This window comes from Peromyscus californicus, unplaced genomic scaffold, assembly GCF_007827085.1.
Source record: "Peromyscus californicus insignis strain IS unplaced genomic scaffold, ASM782708v3 Scaffold_8__1_contigs__length_139910024, whole genome shotgun sequence".
Lineage (NCBI taxonomy): Eukaryota > Metazoa > Chordata > Mammalia > Rodentia > Cricetidae > Peromyscus > Peromyscus californicus.
In genome coordinates this window covers 99,373,335-99,397,342 of record NW_026294606.1, presented here as the reverse complement: position 1 = coordinate 99,397,342, position 24,008 = coordinate 99,373,335, and the positions used below count along the sequence as shown (strand labels likewise).

At 45.9% G+C, this 24,008-nt stretch overlaps 1 protein-coding gene across 3 annotated transcripts in view; it reads left to right on the top strand.

Annotated features, from left to right (window-relative positions):
* Positions 1–24,008, top strand: part of Znrf1 (zinc and ring finger 1) — a 108,414-nt gene that overhangs the window by 74,238 nt on the left and 10,168 nt on the right. For all 3 annotated transcript variants that reach the window (XM_052727339.1, XM_052727338.1, XM_052727337.1), the window contains exon 2: positions 18,325–18,420. In XM_052727339.1, coding sequence (XP_052583299.1) covers positions 18,325–18,420 — 96 coding nt within the window. The remainder of the gene's footprint in view (positions 1–18,324; positions 18,421–24,008) is intronic.

The window sequence follows — 24,008 nt, the reverse complement described above, 5'->3', positions numbered from 1 at the left end:
TCTACAAAGTGAGTTCCAGGAAAGGATCCAAAGCTACACAGAGAAACCCTGTCTCAAAAAAACAAACAAACAAAAAAAAGAGTTGCCGTAGTCATGGTGTCTCTTCACAGCAATAAAAGCCCTAAATATTCTGTGTTGGTTAAACAATGCTCTTCTGGGCGGCGGCCATGCTGGAGGAGAAGAGTGCTGATCAGAAGAATCACAGCCATGATTACCTTTTTAGAGCTTTACTGGGTGGGGGGGAGAGAAGACAGAGGGAAGGAAGGAGCGGAAAGGAAAGAGAGGGACGCACAGAAGAAGGCCCACCCGCTTTTTAGGCTGGGACGCCATTGCAGGCTGATGACGTAATTAAGGACAAAATCCTTACATTCCAGACTTTCACTTATTATAAAAAAGCAGGTAGATGGGAATAGGGGCGTCGTTCCTCTCAAAAACTGCTTCCAGCTGACTTTTGGACGTCAGTTGGCTCTTGGGGGAATGGAGAAGAGGAGTCTTCCGAGATAGACAGGCGTTGTGGGATGCTGTCTGTCATCTGTTTGCTCTGGAGACATGTATCCCTCTTGGCTGTGGCTGGGAACTTTCTGTTTGACAAGATGTTGATGATCTCTGGACTCCGGTTCTGTGGTGTTCCTGTACCATTAGCTGAACAGTGAGTTAGAACAGGGAACTGGGAAGAAAAAAGCTTGTGGTGCATGAGAATTTATTTTTTGGAATTAGAGACAAGGCAAAGATCAGGGTCCTGTCTGTATGCACGTGAGAAACAGGCAGTTTGAGAATGAGTGGGTGGAGTTAAGGTGAGTTAGGGCTAGAGTCAGTAGAAGCTGCCTAAGCCTGCCTGCCCATTTGAGCCCACCCACTGCCGGCAGAAGTCAGACAGAAAAGGTTGCTCGGGGCAGACGCAGAAGTGGGGAGGAAGAAGGGTTTAGAACTTTAGCAGAAAGCTTGGAGATAAAGTAACTTTTATTTGCCCGTTTGCTGGCAGAAGTTCCCACCATGCTGTTATGCGGCCGGGTTTACGCTGTGCTGTGGCCAGGTTTACTGGTGTTATGCGGCCAGGTTTATGCTGTGCCCGCCCCATCCGCCAATGTAGGTGGCAAATGTACCCGCCCCTTTGTCTCATGACTGTAGCTGAGAGAAAAATAAAAAATTAAAATAACAAACTGGGATCAGACTCCAATCTCAGGTGTCCCCGAGGAGTGAAGAGAGATCTAAGAATCAGTTCAAGTTTGTCATCCCCTCTCTTCATCATGGGATGGGAAGGGCTGCGGCTGCACTGCAGTTGGTCCACCTGGTAGACCTGAGACAGCATTGACCTCCCGTCAGGAGCGAAAATGTGCCTCCCATTGCCAGCACAGCCCGAGGACAATCCCCGGGGTGTCCGTCACAAAGACTGTAGCTCAGACTACAGCCGCGAGAACGGCGGACTCACTGTGAAGAATCATGGCGGTATCAGTAGTGGTAGCTATGTGGGGTTCCAGCAGAGGCGGCAAGGGACGCGTACAGTCTTGTGGTCTCGCTTGATGGGGGAAGAGGCGGCAGCGGTCACAGCAGGTCCTCGGTGTTCAGTGGTGTATCCAGGTCACGACACCAATGTTGGTTAAATGGTGCTGCTCCTGGCTGGCCACCCGCGGCGGCCATGCCGGCGGAGGAGAGAGATGATCGGAAGAATCACAGCCATGGTTACCTTTTTAGAGCTTTATTGGAAGAGAGGGAGAGAGAGAGGGAAGAAGGAGGTCCATACGGAAGGAAGGAGCAGAAAGGAAAGAGCGGGACGCACAGAGGGCCCACCCGCTTTTTAGGCTGGGACGCCGTCACAGGCTGATGATGTAATTAAGGACAAAATCCTTACATTCTGAAACTCACTATGTAGACCAAGGCTGGTCTTGAACTCATAGAGATCCAGCTGCCTCTACCTCTTGAGTGCTAGAATTAAAGGCTACTACTGCTTTAGTTTGGGAGGGAGGATCTAAGAGAGATGGCATAGAAGTTAAGAGTGGTCATTGTGCTTGCTTCCTATAACTGATGTCATGAGGAACAAGTTAGGGAATCCATCTGTTCTTGAAGAGTATTCTTTGGCATTGCCCAAACACTAGAAAGTTCACACCAGCAGTGATCAGGATTATTGGGTCCCAGGAACATAGGTATGTGGCCTGTTGGAGGTTGAAATGGACATGGGAGAGTCAGGTGAAAGTAGGAAGAACATGGTACTCAGCTAAATAAGCATGTTACAGCTAGATTTAACCATCTTAATTGCCTAGCTTTTAGGTAATCCCTGGTGTCTGGGAACTAGAAGAAATTCTGGCTTGATCCTTTGTATACTGGATAATCTTCCATTTTCAACAGAGGGTAGAAATCCATCCTTTAAATAAGACATCTCCAAAATGCAAGCCAAATGCTACCTTCTGGAGACCTTATACCCACATTTTTTGTGAGGCGGTTGGGATGCCTGTAAACTTGTCCAAGCATGGTAGCCAAGCAACAAGAAGTAATAAGTCAGTGTTCATCTTGCCCAGTAAATGGAAACCTGATTTCACATTCAGGCTAAGGTTTCATTTTCTTGTACCGATCAGGCTTAGGTTGTCACATTCTTGTCCCCATCTACCACCCTCTCCCTGCTAAGTAGCCCTTCTTACAACTTAAAGAAATGAGTTCAGTATCTTCCCTATGCTAATTCCCTGCCGGGTTCCACCCTCCTGAATGCTTAAGGGAAGTTCCTTGTCTGTGTATCCTGTATAATGGGCATTAACAGCTTAGATGCAAGATTGTAAAACATCGGTAGTGAACTTCTGTCTTCTGGGGTTCTCCCATTGTGCTGTAAGCCTGTATTTAAGACCTCCCTCCTTCAATAAACAGCATTTGGCAAAAAAAAAAAAAAAAAAAAAAAAGTGAAAAAAAATCTAAATAGACATAGATCCCAAAACTTATGAGAAAATGTTGAGCAGAATGTACTGGTTCCTGCTCACAGTCCCAGCATTCATTAGGAAGAGCTTGAGTTTCAGGTCAGGTTAACATGTTAGCACTGAGTGGTGGTGGCATAGGCCTTTAATCCTAGCACTCTGGAGGCAGAAGCAGGATAATCTCTGTGAGTTCAAGGCCAGCCTGGTCTACAGAGCTAATTCCAGGACAGCCAGGGCTACACAGAGTAACCCTATCTTGAAAAACCAAAAAAAGAAATGTTAGCAAGGTCCAATACAGCAAGGAAAGATCCTAAATAAATAAATAGATAGATAAATAACAAAAAAACAATTCCAAGTGGTCAACTCTGAAACCATATACATAGAAGTAACACTAAATGAACTGAGCAGGTTGTATTTATATATCTAAGCATTAAAGAAAAAGAGGTCATGAATTTGAGAGGGAGCAGGGGGGCACGTGGGAGAGACTGAAGGGAGAAAAGGAGGAAAATGATATAATTATATTTTAATTTTTTAAAATAATGCTTAGCAACCACAAAAATATTTTATTCAATAAAATAAATTTCAATGATAAATAAAATAAATAAAAAAAGAAAAAGAAATGGATTCAAAGGGAAGAACGTAGAACAGTGACTAGCCTGAGCTCCTGCTTCTGGCAGGTGCGGCTTTTAGTCTCCATACGGCTAGAGTGCTGCTGGGGCAGCCTGGGCTTGTCACGTAGCAGGATGGGCTGGAGCCCCCGGTGCCTCTCTGCACACTGTTCCCTTTGCTTCCCGCTCTAGATGTCTTTGCTGAACCTGTTCTGGTGTGCAGCAAGTGAACAAGACTAACTTTACTGATTGAGCCCATGATTTGTTTAAATGTCCATTTTTTCCATATATTCATTGCATATACTCAAACATTAGCAACTCAAAAAATTGGTGTTCAGGAGGGTGGCCGTGGTACATGCCTTTAATCCCAGCACTTGGGAGGCAGAGACAGGTAGATCTCTGTGAGTTTGAAGCCATCCTGGTCTACAAAGCGAGATCCAAGACAGCCAGGACTGTTACACAGAGAAATTCTGTCTTGAAAAACAAAACAAAAAAAAAAAAAAAATTTTGCATGCCACATTGTCATATTAACAGCTTTCTCCCCTCTCTGTGGGAGACGGATAACACTGCCTCATACAAGTGATGACATCTTGGAGTCCACAGCACATTATAAAAGTACAAACTGTAACTCATTTTCCCTATGCGTGCACACACATGCATGGCACACATGTGGAGGTTAGGTGACAACTTCTAGGAGTCAGTTCTGTCTTTCCTCCATGGGCTCTGGGACTGGAACTCAGCTCACCAGGTTTGCAGGGCAAGAACTTTTACCCTGAACCATCTCTCCAGCCTCAGTTCTCCTTTTTTGTTTGTTTTGGTTTTCGAGACAGGGTTTCTCTGTGTAGTTTTGGTGCCTGTCCTGGAACTCACTCTGAAGACCAGGCTGGCCTCGAACTCACAGAGATCCGCCTCCCTCTGCCTCCCGAGTGCTGGAATTAAAGGCGTGCACCGCCGCCACCACCACCACCACCACCTGGCCTCAGTTCTCCTTTTTGGGGGGAAGGGGGCAGTCTAGGGTTGGGTTTTTTTGTTTTTGTTTTTGTTTTTTCAAGACAGAGTTTCATTGTGTAGACCAAGCTGGCCTCAAACTCAGAGATCCTACCTCTGCCTCCTGAGTGCTGGGGTTAAAGGCGCCTGTGCCTGCCAAACTTTGTTGTTGTTTGTTCCCCTGACTCCTAGTCTGGCCCTCTTCCCCCAGGCTAGTGCAGAATCCAGATAGCAGAAGTATGCCAGGTACCAGGGCTGCTGGAGTATAGTCTGCTAGAGTAAAGAATAGAGATACTTTTGAGAGAATTGTATAGTGGGTAAAACTTGGAACTCTCTCTCTTTTTTTTTTGCTTTTTCAAGACAGGGTTTCTCTGTGTAGCCCTGGCTGTACGGACTTTCTCTGTAGCCCAGGCTGGCCTTGAACTCACAGAGATCCACCTGCCTCTGCCTCCCGAGTGTTGGGATTAAAGGTGTGTGCCACTACTGGCCAGCTAAAAATTGGGAATCTGAACAGAAAATAGCTAAACATAGTATGTCAACATGTGATACATACATTGAAAATGATTTGTGTATAGATTATTACTGGTTTGTTTTTGGTGTTAAAGCAAGGTATCACTTTGTAGCCAGGCTAATCTAGAACTCAGTATGTACTCTAAGCTGGCTTTGAAACAGTCCTACAACCTGAGACTCTTAAGTGTTGAGATTATAATTATAGGAGTGAGCCTCCGTAGTGTACTAAATATGTGTACCCAAAGAATAGGGATATCAGAACAGACAGGATTCTGGGATAGGTGCATAGCTCCTTGACTTGCAGTGCCATCCATTTACTTACTTGAGCCTAGCACAGAACATGTAGGTAGAGCCCAGAGGACAGTAGAAAGAGAAAAACAAACAAACTAATGAAAAGAAGCTATGAGGGAAGAGATGCTCAACATACAAGCAGTGGTAATACTAAAAGGAGAAGGTATGCATCAGTCTGGGCATACTAAAAGGAGAAGGTGTGCATCAGTCTGGGCACACTAAAAGGAGAAGGTGTGCATCAGTCTGGGCACACTAAAAGGAGAAGGTGTGCATCAGTCTGGGCACACTAAAAGGAGAAGGTGTGCATCAGTCTGGGCACACTAAAAGGAGAAGGTGTGCATCAGTCTGGGCACACTAAAAGGAGAAGGTATATATCAGTCTGGGCATACTAAAAGGAGAAGGTGTGCATCAGTCTGGGCACACTAAAAGGAGAAGGTGTGCATCAGTCTGAGCATACTAAAAGGAGAAGGTATGCATCAGTCTGGGCATACTAAAAGGAGAAGGTGTGCATCAGTCTGAGCATACTAAAAGGAGAAGGTGTGCATCAGTCTGAGCATACTAAAAGGAGAAGGTGTGCATCAGTCTGGGCATACTAAAAGGAGAAGGTGTGCATCAGTCTGAGCATACTAAAAGGAGAAGGTGTGCATCAGTCTGGGCATACTAAAAGGAGAAGGTGTGCATCAGTCTGGGCATACTAAAAGGAGAAGGTGTGCATCAGTCTGAGCATACTAAAAGGAGAAGGTGTGCATCAGTCTGGGCATACTAAAAGGAGAAGGTGTGCATCAGTCTGGGCATACTAAAAGGAGAAGGTGTGCATCAGTCTGGGCATACTAAAAGGAGAAGGTGTGCATCAGTCTGGGCATACTAAAAGGAGAAGGTATATATCAGTCTGGGCACACTAAAAGGAGAAGGTGTGCATCAGTCTGGGCACACTAAAAGGAGAAGGTGTGCATCAGTCTGGGCATACTAAAAGGAGAAGGTGTGCATCAGTCTGGGCATACTAAAAGGAGAAGGTGTGCATCAGTCTGGGCATACTAAAAGGAGAAGGTATATATCAGTCTGGGCATACTAAAAGGAGAAGGTGTGCATCAGTCTGGGCATACTAAAAGGAGAAGGTGTGCATCAGTCTGGGCATACTAAAAGGAGAAGGTGTGCATCAGTCTGGGCATACTAAAAGGAGAAGGTGTGCATCAGTCTGGGCATACTAAAAGGAGAAGGTATATATCAGTCTGGGCATACTAAAAGGAGAAGGTGTGCATCAGTCTGGGCATACTAAAAGGAGAAGGTGTGCATCAGTCTGGGCATACTAAAAGGAGAAGGTATATATCAGTCTGGGCATACTAAAAGGAGAAGGTATGCATCAGTCTGGGCACACTAAAAGGAGAAGGTATATATCAGTCTGGGCACACTAAAAGGAGAAGGTATATATCAGTCTGGGCATACTAAAAGGAGAAGGTGTGCATCAGTCTGGGCATACTAAAAGGAGAAGGTGTGCATCAGTCTGGGCATACTAAAAGGAGAAGGTGTGCATCAGTCTGGGCATACTAAAAGGAGAAGGTGTGCATCAGTCTGGGCATACTAAAAGGAGAAGGTGTGCATCAGTCTGGGCATACTAAAAGGAGAAGGTATATATCAGTCTGGGCATACTAAAAGGAGAAGGTATGCATCAGTCTGGGCATACTAAAAGGAGAAGGTGTGCATCAGTCTGGGCATACTAAAAGGAGAAGGTATGCATCAGTCTGGGCATACTAAAAGGAGAAGGTGTGCATCAGTCTGAGCATACTAAAAGGAGAAGGTGTGCATCAGTCTGGGCATACTAAAAGGAGAAGGTGTGCATCAGTCTGGGCATACTAAAAGGAGAAGGTGTGCATCAGTCTGGGCATACTAAAAGGAGAAGGTGCTGTGGGATGTTCTGTATGGCAAATGTGTTAATAAATAAAACACTGATTGGCCAGTAGCCAGACAGGAAGTATAGGCGGGACTAACAGAGAGGAGAATTGAGGGAACAGGAAGGGAAGGGGGAGACTGCCTGCATCCGCCGCCAGGACAAGGAAAACTTAAGGTACCAGTAAGCCACGAGCCACGTGGCAAAGTATAGATTATTAGAAATGGGCTGAATATAAGAGTAAGAGCTAGACAATGATAGGCCTGAGCTAATGGCCAAGCAGTTTAAATAATATAAGTGTCTGTATGTTTATTTTATAAGTGGGCTAAGGGACTGCCGGGAATTGGTGGAATCTGGAGAGAAAACTGCAGCTACAAAAAGGTATATATCAGTCATGGTAGGCTAGGACTAGGCTGTGATACAGTAACAGACAGTCCTATGAGCTCAGGGGCTTAGTTCCGCACGTTTATTGTATCTTGGTCGGTAATATGCAACACCAGTCAAGAGTAGGGACTCTGTCCACTCTTGGCAGTTGTTACTCAGGGACCCAAGCTGACAGAAGCTATGTCTCCCTGTGAGTGTCACATTGCAAGTAGCCTGGTGACTCATACAGCAACTTGAAGTCCACTTGGATGAGAAAGTAGATTCGTAGTTCCTTAGCTAAAGTGTATTTCAAACCCACCCTTATCTTCAAGGGGAACTTGTTTGTTTTGTTTCAAGATAGGGTTTCTCTGTGTAGCACTGGCTGTCCTGGAACTCACTCTGTAGACCAGGCTGGCCTTGAACTCAGAGATTCGCCTGCCTCTGTCTAACTTCAAGGGGAATAAGCAAATTCAGTGCTACTCTATTCTGGAAAGCTAGAAATAATTGAGCAGTAGCACTCAGGACTTACCACTAGAGAAATAATAAAGAAAAGATAGAAAATTTATCTAAAGAAATATTTGAGTCTGCATATTGAAAGAAAGGGGGAAATGACGGGAAAGACACACCAAGGCACATCCTGATAACATTTCGGAAGTCTTATGGTGGAAAGAAAAACCTTTCAAGTTTCAGGCCAAATGAACAAATTATTTACAAAGGAAAAAATTAAATTGACCCCACATTGCCTGTTTGCAACACCTGGAAGCTAGAAGATGGTGAGATTTCTTCTGTAAACCATTAAGGATTCAGGGAATACAAAAACTCTTGTACTCAGAGGAGAGAAAGGGCTTTGAGCTTGTGTGAGGATTCGGAGTGTGCTCTCCTCTTTCCCACTGTCTTTGTCCTTAACGTGCTCAGGGGCTTTGCTCTTGATAGCGAGGTGCATGTGGGTGTGCATCCCTGTGCCTGTGTGGACCCACATGGGTATGGGTACCTAGGTTTGTTGGTGCATGTGGCAGCCAGAGGTTGTGCCAGATGTTTTTTTCACTTCCCCACCTCATTTTAAGACAGGGTCTTTTTTCTCCTGAGACAGGGTTTCTCTGTATAGTCCTGGCTATCCTTGAACTCACAAAGATCTACCTGCCTCTGCCTCCCAGGTGCTGGGATTAAAAGCATATGTCACCACCACCCGGCCTTGAGACAGTGTCTCTTACTGACCTTGGAGCTCACCCATTGGCTGGACCAGATAACCAGGAAACCCCAAGGAATTTCCTGTCTCTGCTTCCCCAGTGATGAGATTACTGGTGTACACCGCCTTGCTGGACTTTTTACATGGGTGCTTATCGGGGACTATGGGGGTCCAGCCCCTCGATAGTCCCCTCCCAGGGTCCGGGAAGAATCTACAATCAGCTGATAATTAATCTTTGATGAAAAGAAATGAATCTATGTACATGAAACTCCTTAGTTCATACACTTTATTATTCTGTGATAGTTCTCTCTCTACACAGCTTCTATTCTGCTCTCATGTCTAGCTCCTTTCTTGCCTGATTTCTCTCTATATTTATCTACTGTCCCCTCTAGGTTCTATCTTAATTCCTTCATCTAGTTCTGTCCCTTTTAGGTTCTCATCCATCTAGTTCTTTCCCCATCAGCTCCTCTCCCATCGCCTTCTCTCTCATCTGGGTCTTCCTCATCTTGTTCTTCCCCATCTGGCTCTTCCTCATCTTCCATCTCGTTCCTCTAGTCCTCTCTTCTAGCCCTTCAACCTAGTTCTTCCCCATCTCAGTTTGTTCCTCTCAAGTTCTTACCCATCTAGTTCTTCCATTCTCTTTTCTCTTCTCTGTCCTGTGCCCCGGAAGTCCTGGTATATATACACTTACAAGCCGTATTCCCTTCACAGTGTAAAGCCAGACTTCCAGGGTCAAACGGGGGGGGGGGGGGGGGGGGGGGGGGGTGATAAGAATCACATTGAGAGGCAATAGCCGTTAATTATCATTTGCAACCCCAAAGGGAAGTGATCAATGGGGAAATGAATTAACTAAAGGCTAAATTCAGGTAATATCTAAGAAGAGGGATCTTATGTGCTCAACTATTAAACTCTTAAACGTGATTAGTAGAAAATGTTAAGAATCTATAAGTTGCTAGGTCAATAGGAGAAAATAGAACTGTCTTCTTTTTTCCTGTGGCTCCTATCTGTCCAAGCTATCTGCCGTTTTTCTGCAGGGTGGGGGAAAGTGTGCTCAGTCGCTAGGCAACCTGTGTACAGCTAGATGCCTTTGGTGATAGTTAAAGGGAGATCTGGAATTAGAGGTAAGGTTTGGGAAAGCAGGAAGTAAAGCTTAATTGGCACGTCCACCAGGCCTTCTCAGATGGGTAGCCTGGATGGTTAAGTCTGTTCTTAGAAAGTATGGAGGTATCTCTGATAAGGTACTTTCCTCCATCTGGGGATGGACCTGGCCGGATGCTGCCAATGCTGATAATTACAGGGAGGCTTGAACTGGGGTTCTGGCTGAGCATAGCTGTCAGTGCAGAAGGTTATCTAAATATTCCTAGAAGTGGTTAGATAAGGAGTTAGCGGTCTATAAAGTTAGTAAGGCTGTAAGAAAGGAGGGTCTGAGCTGAATTGTGTAAAGCTATTACTTAACGTCCACCTGACCTAGGTGGTGTGTCTCCTTGTGGAATTTACCTTAAATCAGGAGACTTGCATGTGGACTGTTATTACTGCTAGTCCTTGAAAATGGCCAAGGGAGATATCTGATTCCAGAGAAAGCCTTTCCTGAGGCTGTTCTCCAAATACCTGGAATGTGTATGTCCAGAGAGTGATCAGTCCACACTGTTAGCCCTTCTTAGGGAAAAGTCAATTGGGAAAACTATGAAGGCACACATGATTTTCATAACAGAATACAGCTGATATAACAAGCCAAGTAACACCAAAAACTCCTTGGGATTTGGCTTCCTCTGGAGGAATTCCCTGATTCCTCCAGGTAGTGACTTTGCCATAACCAGCTGAGTTCTTATGATATATTCCTGCGGCCCGCAGCAGGTGCTAGGGACTTGAGCTCAGGTCCTCATGCTTGCATGGCATGTGCTGCTCCGACTGAACCCAGCCCCTCTTCTTCTGAAACATCCACATCTGCTCACTTGTCACCTCTCTCCTGAGAGTCTACTGTGTCTGAATTCACCATGCATCTTCCTGAAGTTCACATCATGGCCTGACACTTTGTCTAGTGTCTCATCATGAACTTCCAGCAATCTGAGTGATGTTTAACCCATGCACCTGCCAGGATGTACTTTATTTTAGCATAGCCACCTAAACTTCCAAATGTCAGCTGCATGTCATCCACTGCAGTTTAGCTTTTTCATTTATTTATTTTTTCCTTTTTTTGAGACAGTCTCATGTAGTCCAGGCTGGCCTCAAACTCACTATGTAACTGAGGATGACCTTACATTTTTGATCCTTCTGCCTCCGCTTTCTAAGTGCCAAGAATGCAGCATTCACCACCACACTTGGTACAGATTTTTGTAATTCAGGTAAAATTGTGAAACAATGAAATCTCAAACCTGAAGTTTTTATTTGATAAATTTTAACAGATGCATACACATATATAACTTAAACCCTTCTCTTAATGTAGAACATCATCATTACCCTGGAAATTCTCACAGTACCTTCTCTGTCAACCTCTGTCCCAACTCCTGTCCCTAAGAGACAACCTCTATTCTGATTCTTCTCACAATCTGTTAGTTTTACCTGTTCTAAAATTTCCTCTAATTAATCATAATGTGTGTCCTAATGACCTTCACTGAACATGTTTTTAATGTTCATTCATGTTGTTGCATGTATCAGTAGTCATTAGCCGTTACTGCTGAGTGATTTTTCCCATTATAATCTATACATGTATCACAGCATTTTTATCCCTTCTGTTAATGGGACAGTTAGGCTGTTTCCGGCTTTTGCTTGTTAATAAAACTGTGATGTATATTTTTATAAATATCTACTTATAGACATATGCTTTCATCTGGTGGGGGTGGGGGCAGAGGAATTGCTTTGATCATAGTCTGGGAGTGTGTTTTATAAGAAACAAACCCACCTTTTTCCAAATGACTGTCATTCCAGCCTTTCATGTTACAGCTGTTCCATATCCTCACCGACATTTGGTGATGTCAGTTTTATTATTTGACATTTTACCAGACACATATATTATGGTTCTCCAAAGAAACAGAAACTGTGCACATGCATACATGCACGTGTGCATATGTGAAGAGATTTATTATAGGAATTGATTGACATGATTTGTGAGGCTGAGAAATCCCATAGCCTCATGTCTGCAAACTGGAAATCAGGAAAGCCAGTGGTGTTTCTTTGTTAATTTTTTTCCCAATGGTGTTTCCAGAAAGGGCAATAGTATCAACCTCAGTTCAAAGCAAAAGTCCAGTGTCCCATGGAGCAGTCAGGCAGACTGAGAATGAAGACCTCACTTTTTTATTGCATTCGGGCCCTCAGCTGATTGTATGAGACCTACCCACACTGGGAAGGACAGTCTGCTCTGTGGTGTCTACCCAGTCTGACGGCAGTGTTTGGAAACACACTTCCAGAAACACCCAGGAATAATACTTAGCCAAATATCTGGGGACCCTATCACCCAGTTATGTTCACATGTGTACACACACACACACACACACACACACACACACATATACATATGCACCCTTTGGCTCTAGAAGAGCATTGCAGAGGCCAAGTCCCGAAAGAGAACTTCTGGGCCTTTCTGTGCCCAGAATTGTCTTCAGGAGGCATAACTCAAACTTCAGTTCATCCATTGATATATTGTGCATTGGGTTTTTGAAGGGGAGAGGATGTGGAGAGAAAAATATGTGTCTTTGTGCTTGAAGAATGGGGAACATATGGTATGTTTGGAGTGGCCGGGAGGTGGTGGCGAACGCCTTTAATCCCAGCACTCAAGAGGCAGAGGTAGACAGATCTCTGAGTGAGTTCCAGGACAGCCTGGGCCACACAGAGAAACTCTGTCTCAAAAAACCAACAAAGAAGAAATGTTTGGAGTGCCCCCATGGTATCTTTGTCGCCTGTTTATATTAAATCCCACTTAGTCATCGTGTAGGCAAGTCCTATTTTATTGTCAATAAGCACCACTGGATGTGGCAGGAAAAACTGACGCAGGCATCTGGGAACTGCCTGGTAGAACAGAATTGGGGTGGTACCCTCGGAGCTCCCAGCTGAGAGGTGCCACATTATTCCTCTTTGTACAGATAGGAGGCCCTTCTCGGGTGTGCGGCTCTTTTCACTCTGGTTGCCTCTTTTGATTACTCCACCTTTAGGTGATCCCAAAGACAGGCAGAACTGGGGCAGCCATTAAAATAGCGCATCAGCATCGGGAGGGTGGGGGGAGAAACTGGAGCAACAAGAGCCAGCTCTTGGTCCTGCCCAGGAAATCAGGTCTTAAAGGAGAAGGTTACAGTTTGGGAAAATAAGAAGTCCATCTGTGTCCAGAGTGTGGAGATTCTTAACTTACATTGTAGAATATCTGGGAGGTGGCTGGGGAGCGCTCTGGACCAGTTAGCCCTCCCATGTGCTGCTGTCGTCAGACTGAGAAGCCAGGTTAGCCTGCCCCAGGAAGAGACTTTTGAATTCACATGACTGTGAGCTTCCTTGAGGTCACTCTTGATTCACCTGCCAGTGGTCCTAACCTGACCTTGTGAGTGGGCTTGCTTGACCTGGCACAGGGCAGACTTACCTTCTCTTGGCTTGAGTCTCTGATAGGTAACTGAATGCCAAAGGATTCCCACTTTAACAGGGCACTTGTAAAAAGGAAGCAGCTGGGCTCTGGCCTTTGCTTTTCTGCCTGAGAAAGGAGAGCCATTGGATCTTCATTATGTCCTCTGTTGACTACTCTTGATTGAATCTTGTAGCGAATTTGCATGATGGAGCCACCAAGCACAGAATCAGGCCAGCGCGTATTAATGCACTCCTTCCTCATTTGAGACATTAGCGGAACAGGTCAAGGGACCAGCTGGATAAGCCAGCACCCTCTCAGTGCACTGACAGGAGACAAGTTACTTAGCCAGCAAGCTTTAACCAGTGGCAGTGGCCAATGTAGCACCCACCCGTTTGGAGGACGGGCTGGGAGAAGCTCCAGGTGTGCCAGGTGAGTCCTTCAAGAGCATGTGGGGAGTGTCTGGAGACCACCTATGGTTTTCTCTGGAAGGAAAATAAAGCTTTTAGTCACTCTGAAGCTCTGCTGAGACCTCAGGAGGTCTGAGAAAGTCATGTGGCTTGGCTACCTCTGCAGACCTTTGGTTTGTCTTGGTTTGCAAGGCTGGTTTTCATTCAGTGCAGACTTCCTTCCAAAATGGGATAAAGATTTCCAAGAAATTTTAACCTTCAGATAGTTCATAAATATCAGTATTTGTCATTCCATAGGGCTGTTGGTGCTGAATCAAGACTGGACAGATACAAGAAAAGATTGGGGCGGTAAAGTGGTAGAATCCGTCTTGATCATCGGATGACCTTTCAGGAAAGAAGGTGGGGACATTAGCTTTTCCCCCTTAGCTCTCCATTTTTTTTCTTCCCCCCTTACTTTTTGCCCTTCACTTTCATTTGAAAGGTAATGTACAAGCAGGGCTGCAGACTCTGCCAAGTAGAATGCTGAATTCTGCAATGCTACACTGACAGAATTCCTAGAACAAAAATTATCGCCCATGTTTTAGGATTATCTAGAAACATGGCTGTGGGGCATTGCAGAAGTGATTTGAAGACCTGTGTCTGTGTTCTGTTTGCTGCTGAACCCTTCCCCTGTGCTGGCCAGCCAGTGGGACAGCAGGATGCTGGCTTGTGGCCAGATTTGCTGGGTGTCAGCTCTCTCTTTCTGGCTCTGTTAATGTTGAACAAGTTACTTGAGCTTTTGACCTTCCCTGTGTTTCTATGAAATAGAGCTAATATAGCACCTGCCTATTGGTAGTACTTGCACTGTATGATAAATAAGAAGCTGTGTAAAGCACAGTGGCTGTCCTTAGAAATGACTCAGTAACTGCAAAATACCACTTACCTATTATATTGCAAGAGGAGACTTGTTTCCATGTTGGCAGGATGGAAAGTACCAGTGGTGGGACCCAACAGAGTCTATGCGGCTATGTATGCCCTTTTTGTCTGCGAGTGTATATCCACTTAGTCTTGGTCTGATTAAGTCCTTCCTCTAGCCCTCAGTTCCTTCCTTGTCATTTATTGCTCTAGGCCTGATGATAATGTTATCTCGTTCAGTCTTTGCAAACATGAGGTGAATTTCTCCATTTTTTTCCAGTAATAAAACTGAGGGCCGGCCAGGCAGCAGTGGCGCACACCTTTTATCCTAGCACTCGGGAGGCAGAGGCAGGTGGATCTCTGTGAGTTCAAGGCCAGCCTGGTCTACAGAGCAAGATCCAGGACAGGCACCAAAGTTACAAGGAGAAACCCTGTCTCAAAAAACAAAACCAACCAACCAAACAAACAAACAAACAAAAAACCCTAAGGACCAGGGAGGGACATATCACTTGCCAAGGTCTTGAGTCTAGAAAACCCCAGTCTTCTTGTCATTCTCTGATTGCATAAAAATAGTTCCTAATTACTTCATAGGCCTTGTAAAATGAGTTAAAATGAAAGCACTGAGAGGTGCGGACTCTGCTTTAGTCAAAATTTTCCCAGCTCACCTCTTTCTCAAAATCCCATGGCCAACTTTTTCTTCCCTGATGGAAAGAACTTTGGACTGAGACCTAAGAAGACCCAGTGTAATCTCAGCTGTACTGCCTCAGTATGTGACCTCACACTGCTCCAAGGCCTTCCTGGGGCCTGGTCCCTTTCAGTATAATGAAGAGATTGCTCTAAACCCAAGACCCTTGCCAAGTTAACCCCTAGGATATAAATGTCTGGCGATGGTAGACCTTGCTGAGTGGCCTGCTTGCCAGTATTTCAGCACTAACTCCGCCCCTTCTCCTTCACACTGAAATACCTCACACATAAATACAGGACTGTTGTGATGCTGTTTCAGGCATTACCTAAATCTTCTCAGAAGTGCTGGGGAAATACTCAGCATGGGAAGTGTAAACTTTCTAGTAACAGATCACTTGAATAGCTCTGTGTCTGTCTGTGCCCAGGCTGGGGTTGGAGGGCCGGTCCGGAATGCCTCCTTCCATGCTGCTGTAGCCCAGCCCTCAGCCTGCACACAGTGCTAACAGGGAGTGCAGCAGACAGGTATGCTCTAAGCCACTTAAATTCTTAAGAAACCTTGCTCTTTTGAGTTGGAAACATCAGAAAATGTCTTGTAAACACACAAGAACTTAAGTTGGAAATGAAGTGTCTTTATCCTAAAACTCCGTCTTTTCCTCATGTCTCCATTGCATGTGTGACACTGGATCTGCACATACATTCCTAAGCTGGCTTACAGAGATAAGCAGCCCAGTTCTGCCAGAAAACTAGGGACAGCGTACCCTATCCCAAGCTTCTAACCGTCTTCTGGTTTTGTTATTTATGAACTTGTAACCATGCAGAGGTCAGATATTGGTATATTTCTAAGACCTTAGGTGAGGTGTTTAGATGCTGAGAATTTTTAAGGAAATAGGTGGAGGGAATAAGGGGCAAAGCCATGGAGTCCACTTCAGCTGTAGTTAGCTGAGTACCAAGTCTTCTGTTTGGTCCTATAGCATTATCACTACTGGCTATGGGGGCACATGCCCTTTTTTCTTTTGAGAGATGGGGGTTGAAACAGGGTTTCTCTCTGTAGTCCTAGAACTGACTCTGTAGACCAGGCTGGCTTCAAATTCAAAGAAATCCACCTGCTTCTGCCTCCTGAGTGCTAGGATTAAAGGCATGTGCCACCACACCTGGCTCTTTTTTTTTTCCCCCATTATCATTGAGGAGAAGACTTGAAGTAAGTACTCTGTGTGACTTGCTTCCTGTTTCTGTGCCACTTTACCCCAGTCACAGCTTTCCATACAGATTTGCAAGGCATCATGTGAGGGACACTGGGGCAGGTGTGGGCTCCTCTAGCTTGGGACTCACAACTGTGTGTTTGAATGCTTTTATCAGTTTCTTTAAAAATGCTTCAGGGGAGGCAGCGGCAGGCAGATCTCTGTGAGTTCAAGGCCAACCTGGTCCACAGAGCGAGTTCCAGGACAGCTAGGGTTACACAAAGAAACCCTGGCCTGAAGGAAAAACACACACACACACACACACACACACACACACACACACACACACACACACACACACACAAATAAAAGCATTAGCTGCTCTTGCAGAGGACCCAGGTTTGGTTCCCAGGACCCATGTGGTAACTCACAACCATCTGTAACTCCAGTTCCAGGGACTCTGATGCCCTCTTCTGACCTCCATGGCACCAAGCATACATGTTCTGCATGTACATATATGCAAGCAAAACACACAAATTTTTAAAAATAAATAAATATTGTAGATGGTCATTACCAACATCATACTATGAAAATGCTAACTGAAAACTAATGGAACAGTGAAATCTCGGCAGCAGTAGCTAGATGCATTATGTTATGTTAGCCTATCCAGACCAGGTAAGAGTCATTGTTACAGCCAGGCAGTGGTGGTGTATGCCTTTAATCCCAGCGCACAGGAGGCAGAGGCAGGTGGATGTCTGTGAGTTCGAGGCCAGCGTGGTCTACAGAGTGAGTTCAGGACAGCCAGAGCTACACAGAGAAACCCTGGCTTGAAAAACAGAAACAAAAAAGTCATTGTTACCAAAGAAAGAAGCTGTGATTTTCTGTGATATACACAAATGGATGCAGGCAAATCAATAACTTTTCAAAGTCAGTGGTTCTGTGGTAGAATTTGCATGCAAAGAATTTATCTCTTTAAAACTGTTCAATAATATAAAATGGAAAAGATTAAAATAGTAACAATTCATCTGTCTTATTGGGCATGTTCATCAGTGCATTAGCCTACTTGGGGGCGGGGAGGAACCAAACCGTGTGTGTGTGTGTGTGTGTGTGTGTGTGTGTGTGTGTGTGTGTGTGTGTGTGTGTGTGTGTGTGTGTGTGTGAAGTTAGCTTTGCTTAATTGTAGTTCAACTCGGAAGATTCTCGACCAAATTTTACCAATACTGTTACAATGCTGAGGAAACCCTTGGTGTATAACAGTCCAGATTGCCCTAGCAGTAAAATAGCAGATTCCAATGTCCTGTGTTCGTCTCGCATTGAAAACGACTGCTTTACTTAGTAGTGTTTAGGAGCACTCTGAAGAGCTGCGCCTCCTCTTCCCCCACCCTGCTCACATACTTCTTAACGGATATAGCTGCCTTGGTTTCAAGGGAAGCAAAGGATTCTTGAGTGAAGGATGAATGAAGGTTTTATCCCAGGCAGGGTGGGTGAGTTGAGGGGTTGGAGGTGCAGGTGACACAGTGACTCCTCCCTTGGCAGAGATGGAAGGGTGGTGAGCTCTTTTACTTGACGATTACTCGGCTGCCTTGCTTTGCTGCTTCCCTGGCCTTGTTGGCTACTAGTCCTCACTGAAAAGAGTCTAAGAGAACATCAAACTCGAGTCAGCAAGCTCCGTGAAATGCTGTGTGGCAGAGCACCCTAGTGAAAGCTGAAGGCTATGGACAAAGGGAGACGCTCAATGACTTAATGAAGGAGAAATTGGGTCTTGGCTTTGTCCACATTGTCTCTGTCCAGAGCGTTGACTCCACACTGTTGTTGTGGTTGAGCATGTCCACACTGACTATGGATATCTGGATTTGGAGAAGGTATTTCATTCTGTTTTCCTCTCTTTCAGGTTTCAAGTGCCCCATTTGCTCCAAGTCTGTGGCTTCCGATGAGATGGAAATGCACTTTATAATGTGTCTGAGCAAACCTCGCCTCTCCTACAATGGTAAGGGCTATCTGTCTCATCTGCTTCCTGATGTCAAGATGAGTTGGGCAGTTGGGGGCATAGCCTCCAGGTGGGGGGGTCTGTGTAGTTTTCTTTTAGCAACAGTATCTGTGTGCTAGTGAGGAACGTACTGTTCCAAAGAGCCTTGGTTATAAGTTGGGGTAGCTGAGGAGTGGCCAAGGAAGGCAGGGCCCTGGTCAGGGCTATAGAAGGTGAGAAGGCTCCCAGCATTTTTTGAATATTGTATCCCTACTCAAAAATTTCAAGGACTAGAGATGTAGCTCAGTGGTAAAATGCTTGCCTGACATGCACAAGGCCCTGGATTCCATTTTAGCAACACCCCCCCCCATCATATTTTGTAAATTTTAGATTTTCTAACAAGATTATATCTCTTACTTGCTGGCCAAAGGATCCCAGTTGCAGGAGGGCATGCTATCTGTCTTGGTACATACAGCCTGAAGACCTCTGGACATGCCAGAAGGCCAACTACAGGGCAGGCTGTGGCCCTGTCTTTCCTCCCAGTGAGCCAGCCCTCTTTTCTCCAGCAGACAGCCTTCCCTTTTCTCTGTGACTGCCATGCTCCTGGGTCTGCTGCTTTACCCGTCCCCTGCTCAAGCTCGGCTTTGTCCGTTACCCATCTCTGCCTGGGACCATGGAAGGGGTTTTCCCTGGATCTCTCATAGCTTGCCACAGTCATGGCCTCAAGTACTGTGTTTGCTTTGTCTCACGTGGGTTGAGACCTTGTGAAGACTGTTTTGTCCTGTGGGCTGCTGGCAAGAGCTCTCTCTAGACAGTGCCTTTGCTGTCATAGCACAAAGAAGCTTCACAGGGGGCTAGGCCTGAGAGAACTTGGCTTTTAGAATCATTGGGGAGAACTTTGTAATAACTCTGTCTGTAACACAAAGTGATGTCAGGACTATGCAAAACAAAGTCACTTCGCCTGCTAATATGGGAAATGGGGAAGGTGAGGGTCTCCAGCTCCTTTCCCAGAGAACCCAGGTCTTCCTGTGGACCATCACTTGAGGGGCTGGTGCTGCTGGTCCATCCTTATCACCAGCAACCTGGGCAAGTCCCCTTAGAGCAGTGCTTCTCAACCTTCCTAGTGCTGTGATCCTTTAATACAGTTCCTCATGTCGTAGTAACCCCAATCATAAAATTATTTTCGTTGCTCCTTCATAACTGTAAATTTGCTACTGTTATGCATCATAATGTAAATATCTGATATGCAGGGTATCTGACATGTGACCCCTGTGAAAGGGTTGTTCATCCCCAAAGGGGTCACGCCCCACCTGTTAAATCATTGCCTTAGAGGAAGGAAAGGTTGGCCACCTGAGACAGAGCCACTGTGGTCCCCTCTGCTCCGTGGTTTTCTCTCACCCTTGACATGAGAAGCCACCTCTCCCTGTCTGTATGCTCCAGACTTGCAGTTCAGGACTCTCTTTCAGAACCAGTCCTTTCCCACCAGAGGCAGGGAGGCCAGTCGCCTCTAGCCCTGTGAGTAGAGTTTATCCTAAGGTGATGGAGGAGCTTCAGAGCCCATGTCTGGGTCCTCTGTACACATGACTAATGCAGAAAGGAGGCTGTGGCCCCATGGACACCTCACACTCAGTCTGTTTTTTCTTTTCTCTGAAGACACTAGAGGTAAGAAGACAGTATTTGGGGCAGGGTGTGGTACCTCTCACCTTTAATCCCAGCACTCTGGAGGAAGATGCAGGTGTATCTCTGAGTTCCAGAACAGCCAAGGATACACAGAGAAACCCTGGGGGGTGGGGGTAGGGGGCAGTGTTTGTCACCTGGGTCCTTAGACCAAAGCTTCCAAGGCAAGAGCTCTGAGCTTACTTTGGCTTTACTGGTAACATATTCTACCTAGATTCTCATCACCCCAATTTCACATGCTTTGCCTTATCTACTTAAAAACAAAAAGTGGATCCAAAAAGATGACTCAGCAGTTAAGAGTTCGGGGACCTGAATTCAATTCCCAGTACCCATATGCCAGTTCATAGACATCTGTAACTCCAATTCCAAGAGATCTAATGCCTTCTCGCTTCCACAATCACCAGCACAGACATACATGCAGTTAAAACACCTCTACACATGAATAAATCTTTAAAGTTTTCAAAGAAAAAAGTAAGAGGAAATCTCTGGCTAGAAGCCAGGCGCTCTTGGGACTGCTCTAGAAAGGGCCGGTGTGAAGTTGTCTTCAGTGGTGGTGACATTCTGTTTCCTCATGAAAGGTGACTGCAGGGACTGCAGAGTTGACTTAGTGGTTAAGAGCCCTTGTTCTTGGCACTCAAATGAAGGTTCACCATCTCCTTGGACACCAGGCACACATGTGGTACATAGACATACATGCAGATAAAACGTTTATACTCACAAAATCGTAAAATAAATCTTTAAAAAAATTTCAGTGACTAGAGGGCTGAGAATGCAGCTCAGGAGTAGAGTGCATGCCTATGGTGTGTGCGGCTCTGTATTTCATTCCCAGAAGTAGGAAAGGGAGAGAGAGAGAGAGTGAGTTAGCACCAGTGAACTGGAAAGCAAGCTCTGGGACCTCCTGGTCACAGCCCTGGAGACCTGCACATGCACACACATTCACTCACACCTTCCACAGTTGCTGGCTCCAATGGAGGAAATTTCTATAAAATTTATGATAGTTATATAAGATGAAATTTAGTTACCACCAAAGAAACAAAGTAGAAGCCTCCTAAATGAGGCAGATAGAAAGTAGTATTTTTCTTATTATGAGGGTTGGCCCAAGTGGAAGGTTGGAAGGCCTCCAGTAGTTGCCTGCCAGATTATTTTTTAAAACTTAGGGAAAGCAAGACCAGTTTTACTAGTCCAGCAAGTGCTCGGAGAAGAGAACTGGCACCTAGTGCTGCTGGGGCGAGGACTCAGGCAGGCAGGCCAGTGACCACCAGAGACCCTCTGCAGGAGCGGGGGGCAAGCCCCAGGCAGCAGCCATTAGTATTCTCACCCTTCCGGGCCTTCCTATGGCAGCCCTGGAACCTAAGACTCCTAGAACTGAGGGAGTTACAGAGAAGAGGGGAAGGAGGTAGGAGCCCTCTGGGTAAACTTGATTGCCCTCAGTACCTGTGTCTTTCTCTTTCTAAACTCTGGCCATCATACTGCCCAGGTAGCAATACAGAAGCTCCTGCAATGGAGGTATGACTTTTCCTTAGCATGTGACAGGGCGGTGGTGGCCCACACCTTTAATGCCAGCACTCAGGAGGCAGAGGCAGGTGGATCCCTGAGTTTGAGGACAGCCAGGGCGACACAGAGAAACCCTGTCTTGACAAACCAAACAAACACGGAAGAGGAAGAAAAAGAAGGAGGAAGAGGAAGAAAGGAAGGAAGAAGGAACAAGAAAAGAAAGACAGAAGAAGGGATATTCTGGTGAGGCAGGTGTTTTGCTACAGCATCAAGGACATGGCAGCCAGTATGCTACCTCAGTAGATGCCGGGAGTTCTGTTCTGGGGTACAGGCCCATGCCTGGCTTCTTGCTTTATGATGCTCTCCCTTCTCTGCCAAGAGGTATTGCCCTATCTTCAGAGCTCTGAAAATGCTTTTGTGGGAGCTCCTTCCTCCTTTCCTTATCATTTATTGTGTGTTCCTGTGTGTCTGTGCCCACCTGTGGGTGTTTACCATTGCCCACAAGTGGAGGCCAGAAGACGACATGGTGGGGACTATGTGCATTTTAGGGACTGTACTCGGGTTGTCAAGCTCTGCAGCAAGTTACCTACTGTGCCATCTTGCCAGCCCAACATACTTTCTTGGAGGAGATGGGACATGTATGTGCACATGTGGGTGCATGTAAAGGCCTGAGGTCAACATCAGATGTCTTCCTCACCTTTATTATTTTTTTTTTAGATTTACTTTTTTTTATTTTATGTGTATGAATGTTTTACCTGCATGCAAATGTGTGTACCACATGCATGCCTGGTGCCCTTGGAGGTCAGAATATGGTATCAGACCCCCTGGAACTAGAGTTACTGTTGTTGTGAGCCTCTAGGTGGGTGCTGGTAACCGAACCCAGGTCTTCTGCAAAAGCAACAAGTGCACTGAACTACTGAGCCATCTCTCCAGTCACCTCTTCTTATTTTTTGAGATGGGGTCAGTCTTTCACTGAACCTACAGCTCACGGATTTGGCTAGGCTGGCTGGCTAGTGAACTCTAGGGATCCTCCTGTCTCTGCCTTTTCGGTGCTGGAACTAGAGACACGCACAACACGCTGGGTTTTTAGATAGTTGCTAGGAATGGGAACGCACATTGTGTCTGAGTGGCAGGCCCTCTACCACCTGAGTCACCTCCCTAGCCCACATAAGCTACAAGAGGCCAGAGGAGAGGACACTGCATGGAGAAGCTGGACACAGCTTTTGTGACTGTGAAACATCCCAGGCCTTTATTTAGTCAGCTTTACCCCCCTGGATATCCTCATTGCAGCCAAATTTATCAAAACATTGGATTACACCTCATAAAATCCAGGGGTTGCACACGAATCCTAAATCGTCTTTTAATAAAAACCCAGAGCCAGATATTGGGGTAAATGCTGAAAGATCAGAGAGACAAAGGAACAAGCCACAGCCACCTTTCACCTCACCAACTCCTCAGCCAATCTCCAGGACTCCTCAGGCTGAATGCCTCTGAGTCCTCAGCCAAAAGGGCCTCTCCAGTTCCTGTGTCCTCGCGCCTTATATGCCTTTCTCCGCCCAGCCATTTCACTTCCTATCTCAATCCTAGTGCTGGGATTACAGGCGTGTGTGCTTCCCAAATACTGGTAGCAAAGGCATGAGATCTCAAGTGCTAGGATTAGAGGCTGTGACTCCCAAGTACTGGGGTTAAAGGTGTGTGCCACCACTGCCTGACCTCTGTGACTGGCTCTGACCTTTGATCTTCAGGCAGGTTTTATTAGAAAACCACAAAAATATCACCACCACAAGGGGTATTGGGACAAGATTCCTCTGCTGATAGGAGACACTCTGCTTAAGATCTCAGGAGAGGACACTCCAGCATTACTAAGAAAGGAATCAGAGAACCTTGTCCTGTCTGCCAATATATTGGGCCAGCGACAGCTCTGTACTTGCCGGAGATGGTGTAAGACCAAACCTGTGCCTTACCTATACCTTCTGCCAGGAGTTTTCCCTTTTCTTCCATCCTCCTTATTGACATGCTGCAGGGGGAATGTAGATGCATGCTCCTGCTCTTAGCCAAGTCTGAGCTGGGCCTCAGCCTTCCCTCCCAAGCCCCATGCCACCAAGAGTTCTGGGGGCCCTTGGTGAGTGCCTTGCCAGAGCACTCCACGGGTCAGCTAAGTCTTAGGATGTTCAGAGGCAACAGTGCTGACTCTCAAACTGCCCTATCCATTGTGAGCACCTGGAGTCCCCCAAACACCTTACAGAAATGGGAAGCTTACGCTCCCTGTGAGATGGGTATTGTTTTTAAGCCACAAGGGAAGTCGCTCATGGCCTGGACCTTTAAAGGAAACAGGTAGGATGGCAAGAGCTCAGACTTAGAGTCATGGCAGCTGCATAGATGTCCCTCTGCCAGGGTCTGCAGGACTCTCTGAGATTTCTCTGAAATTCTTGGTCTGT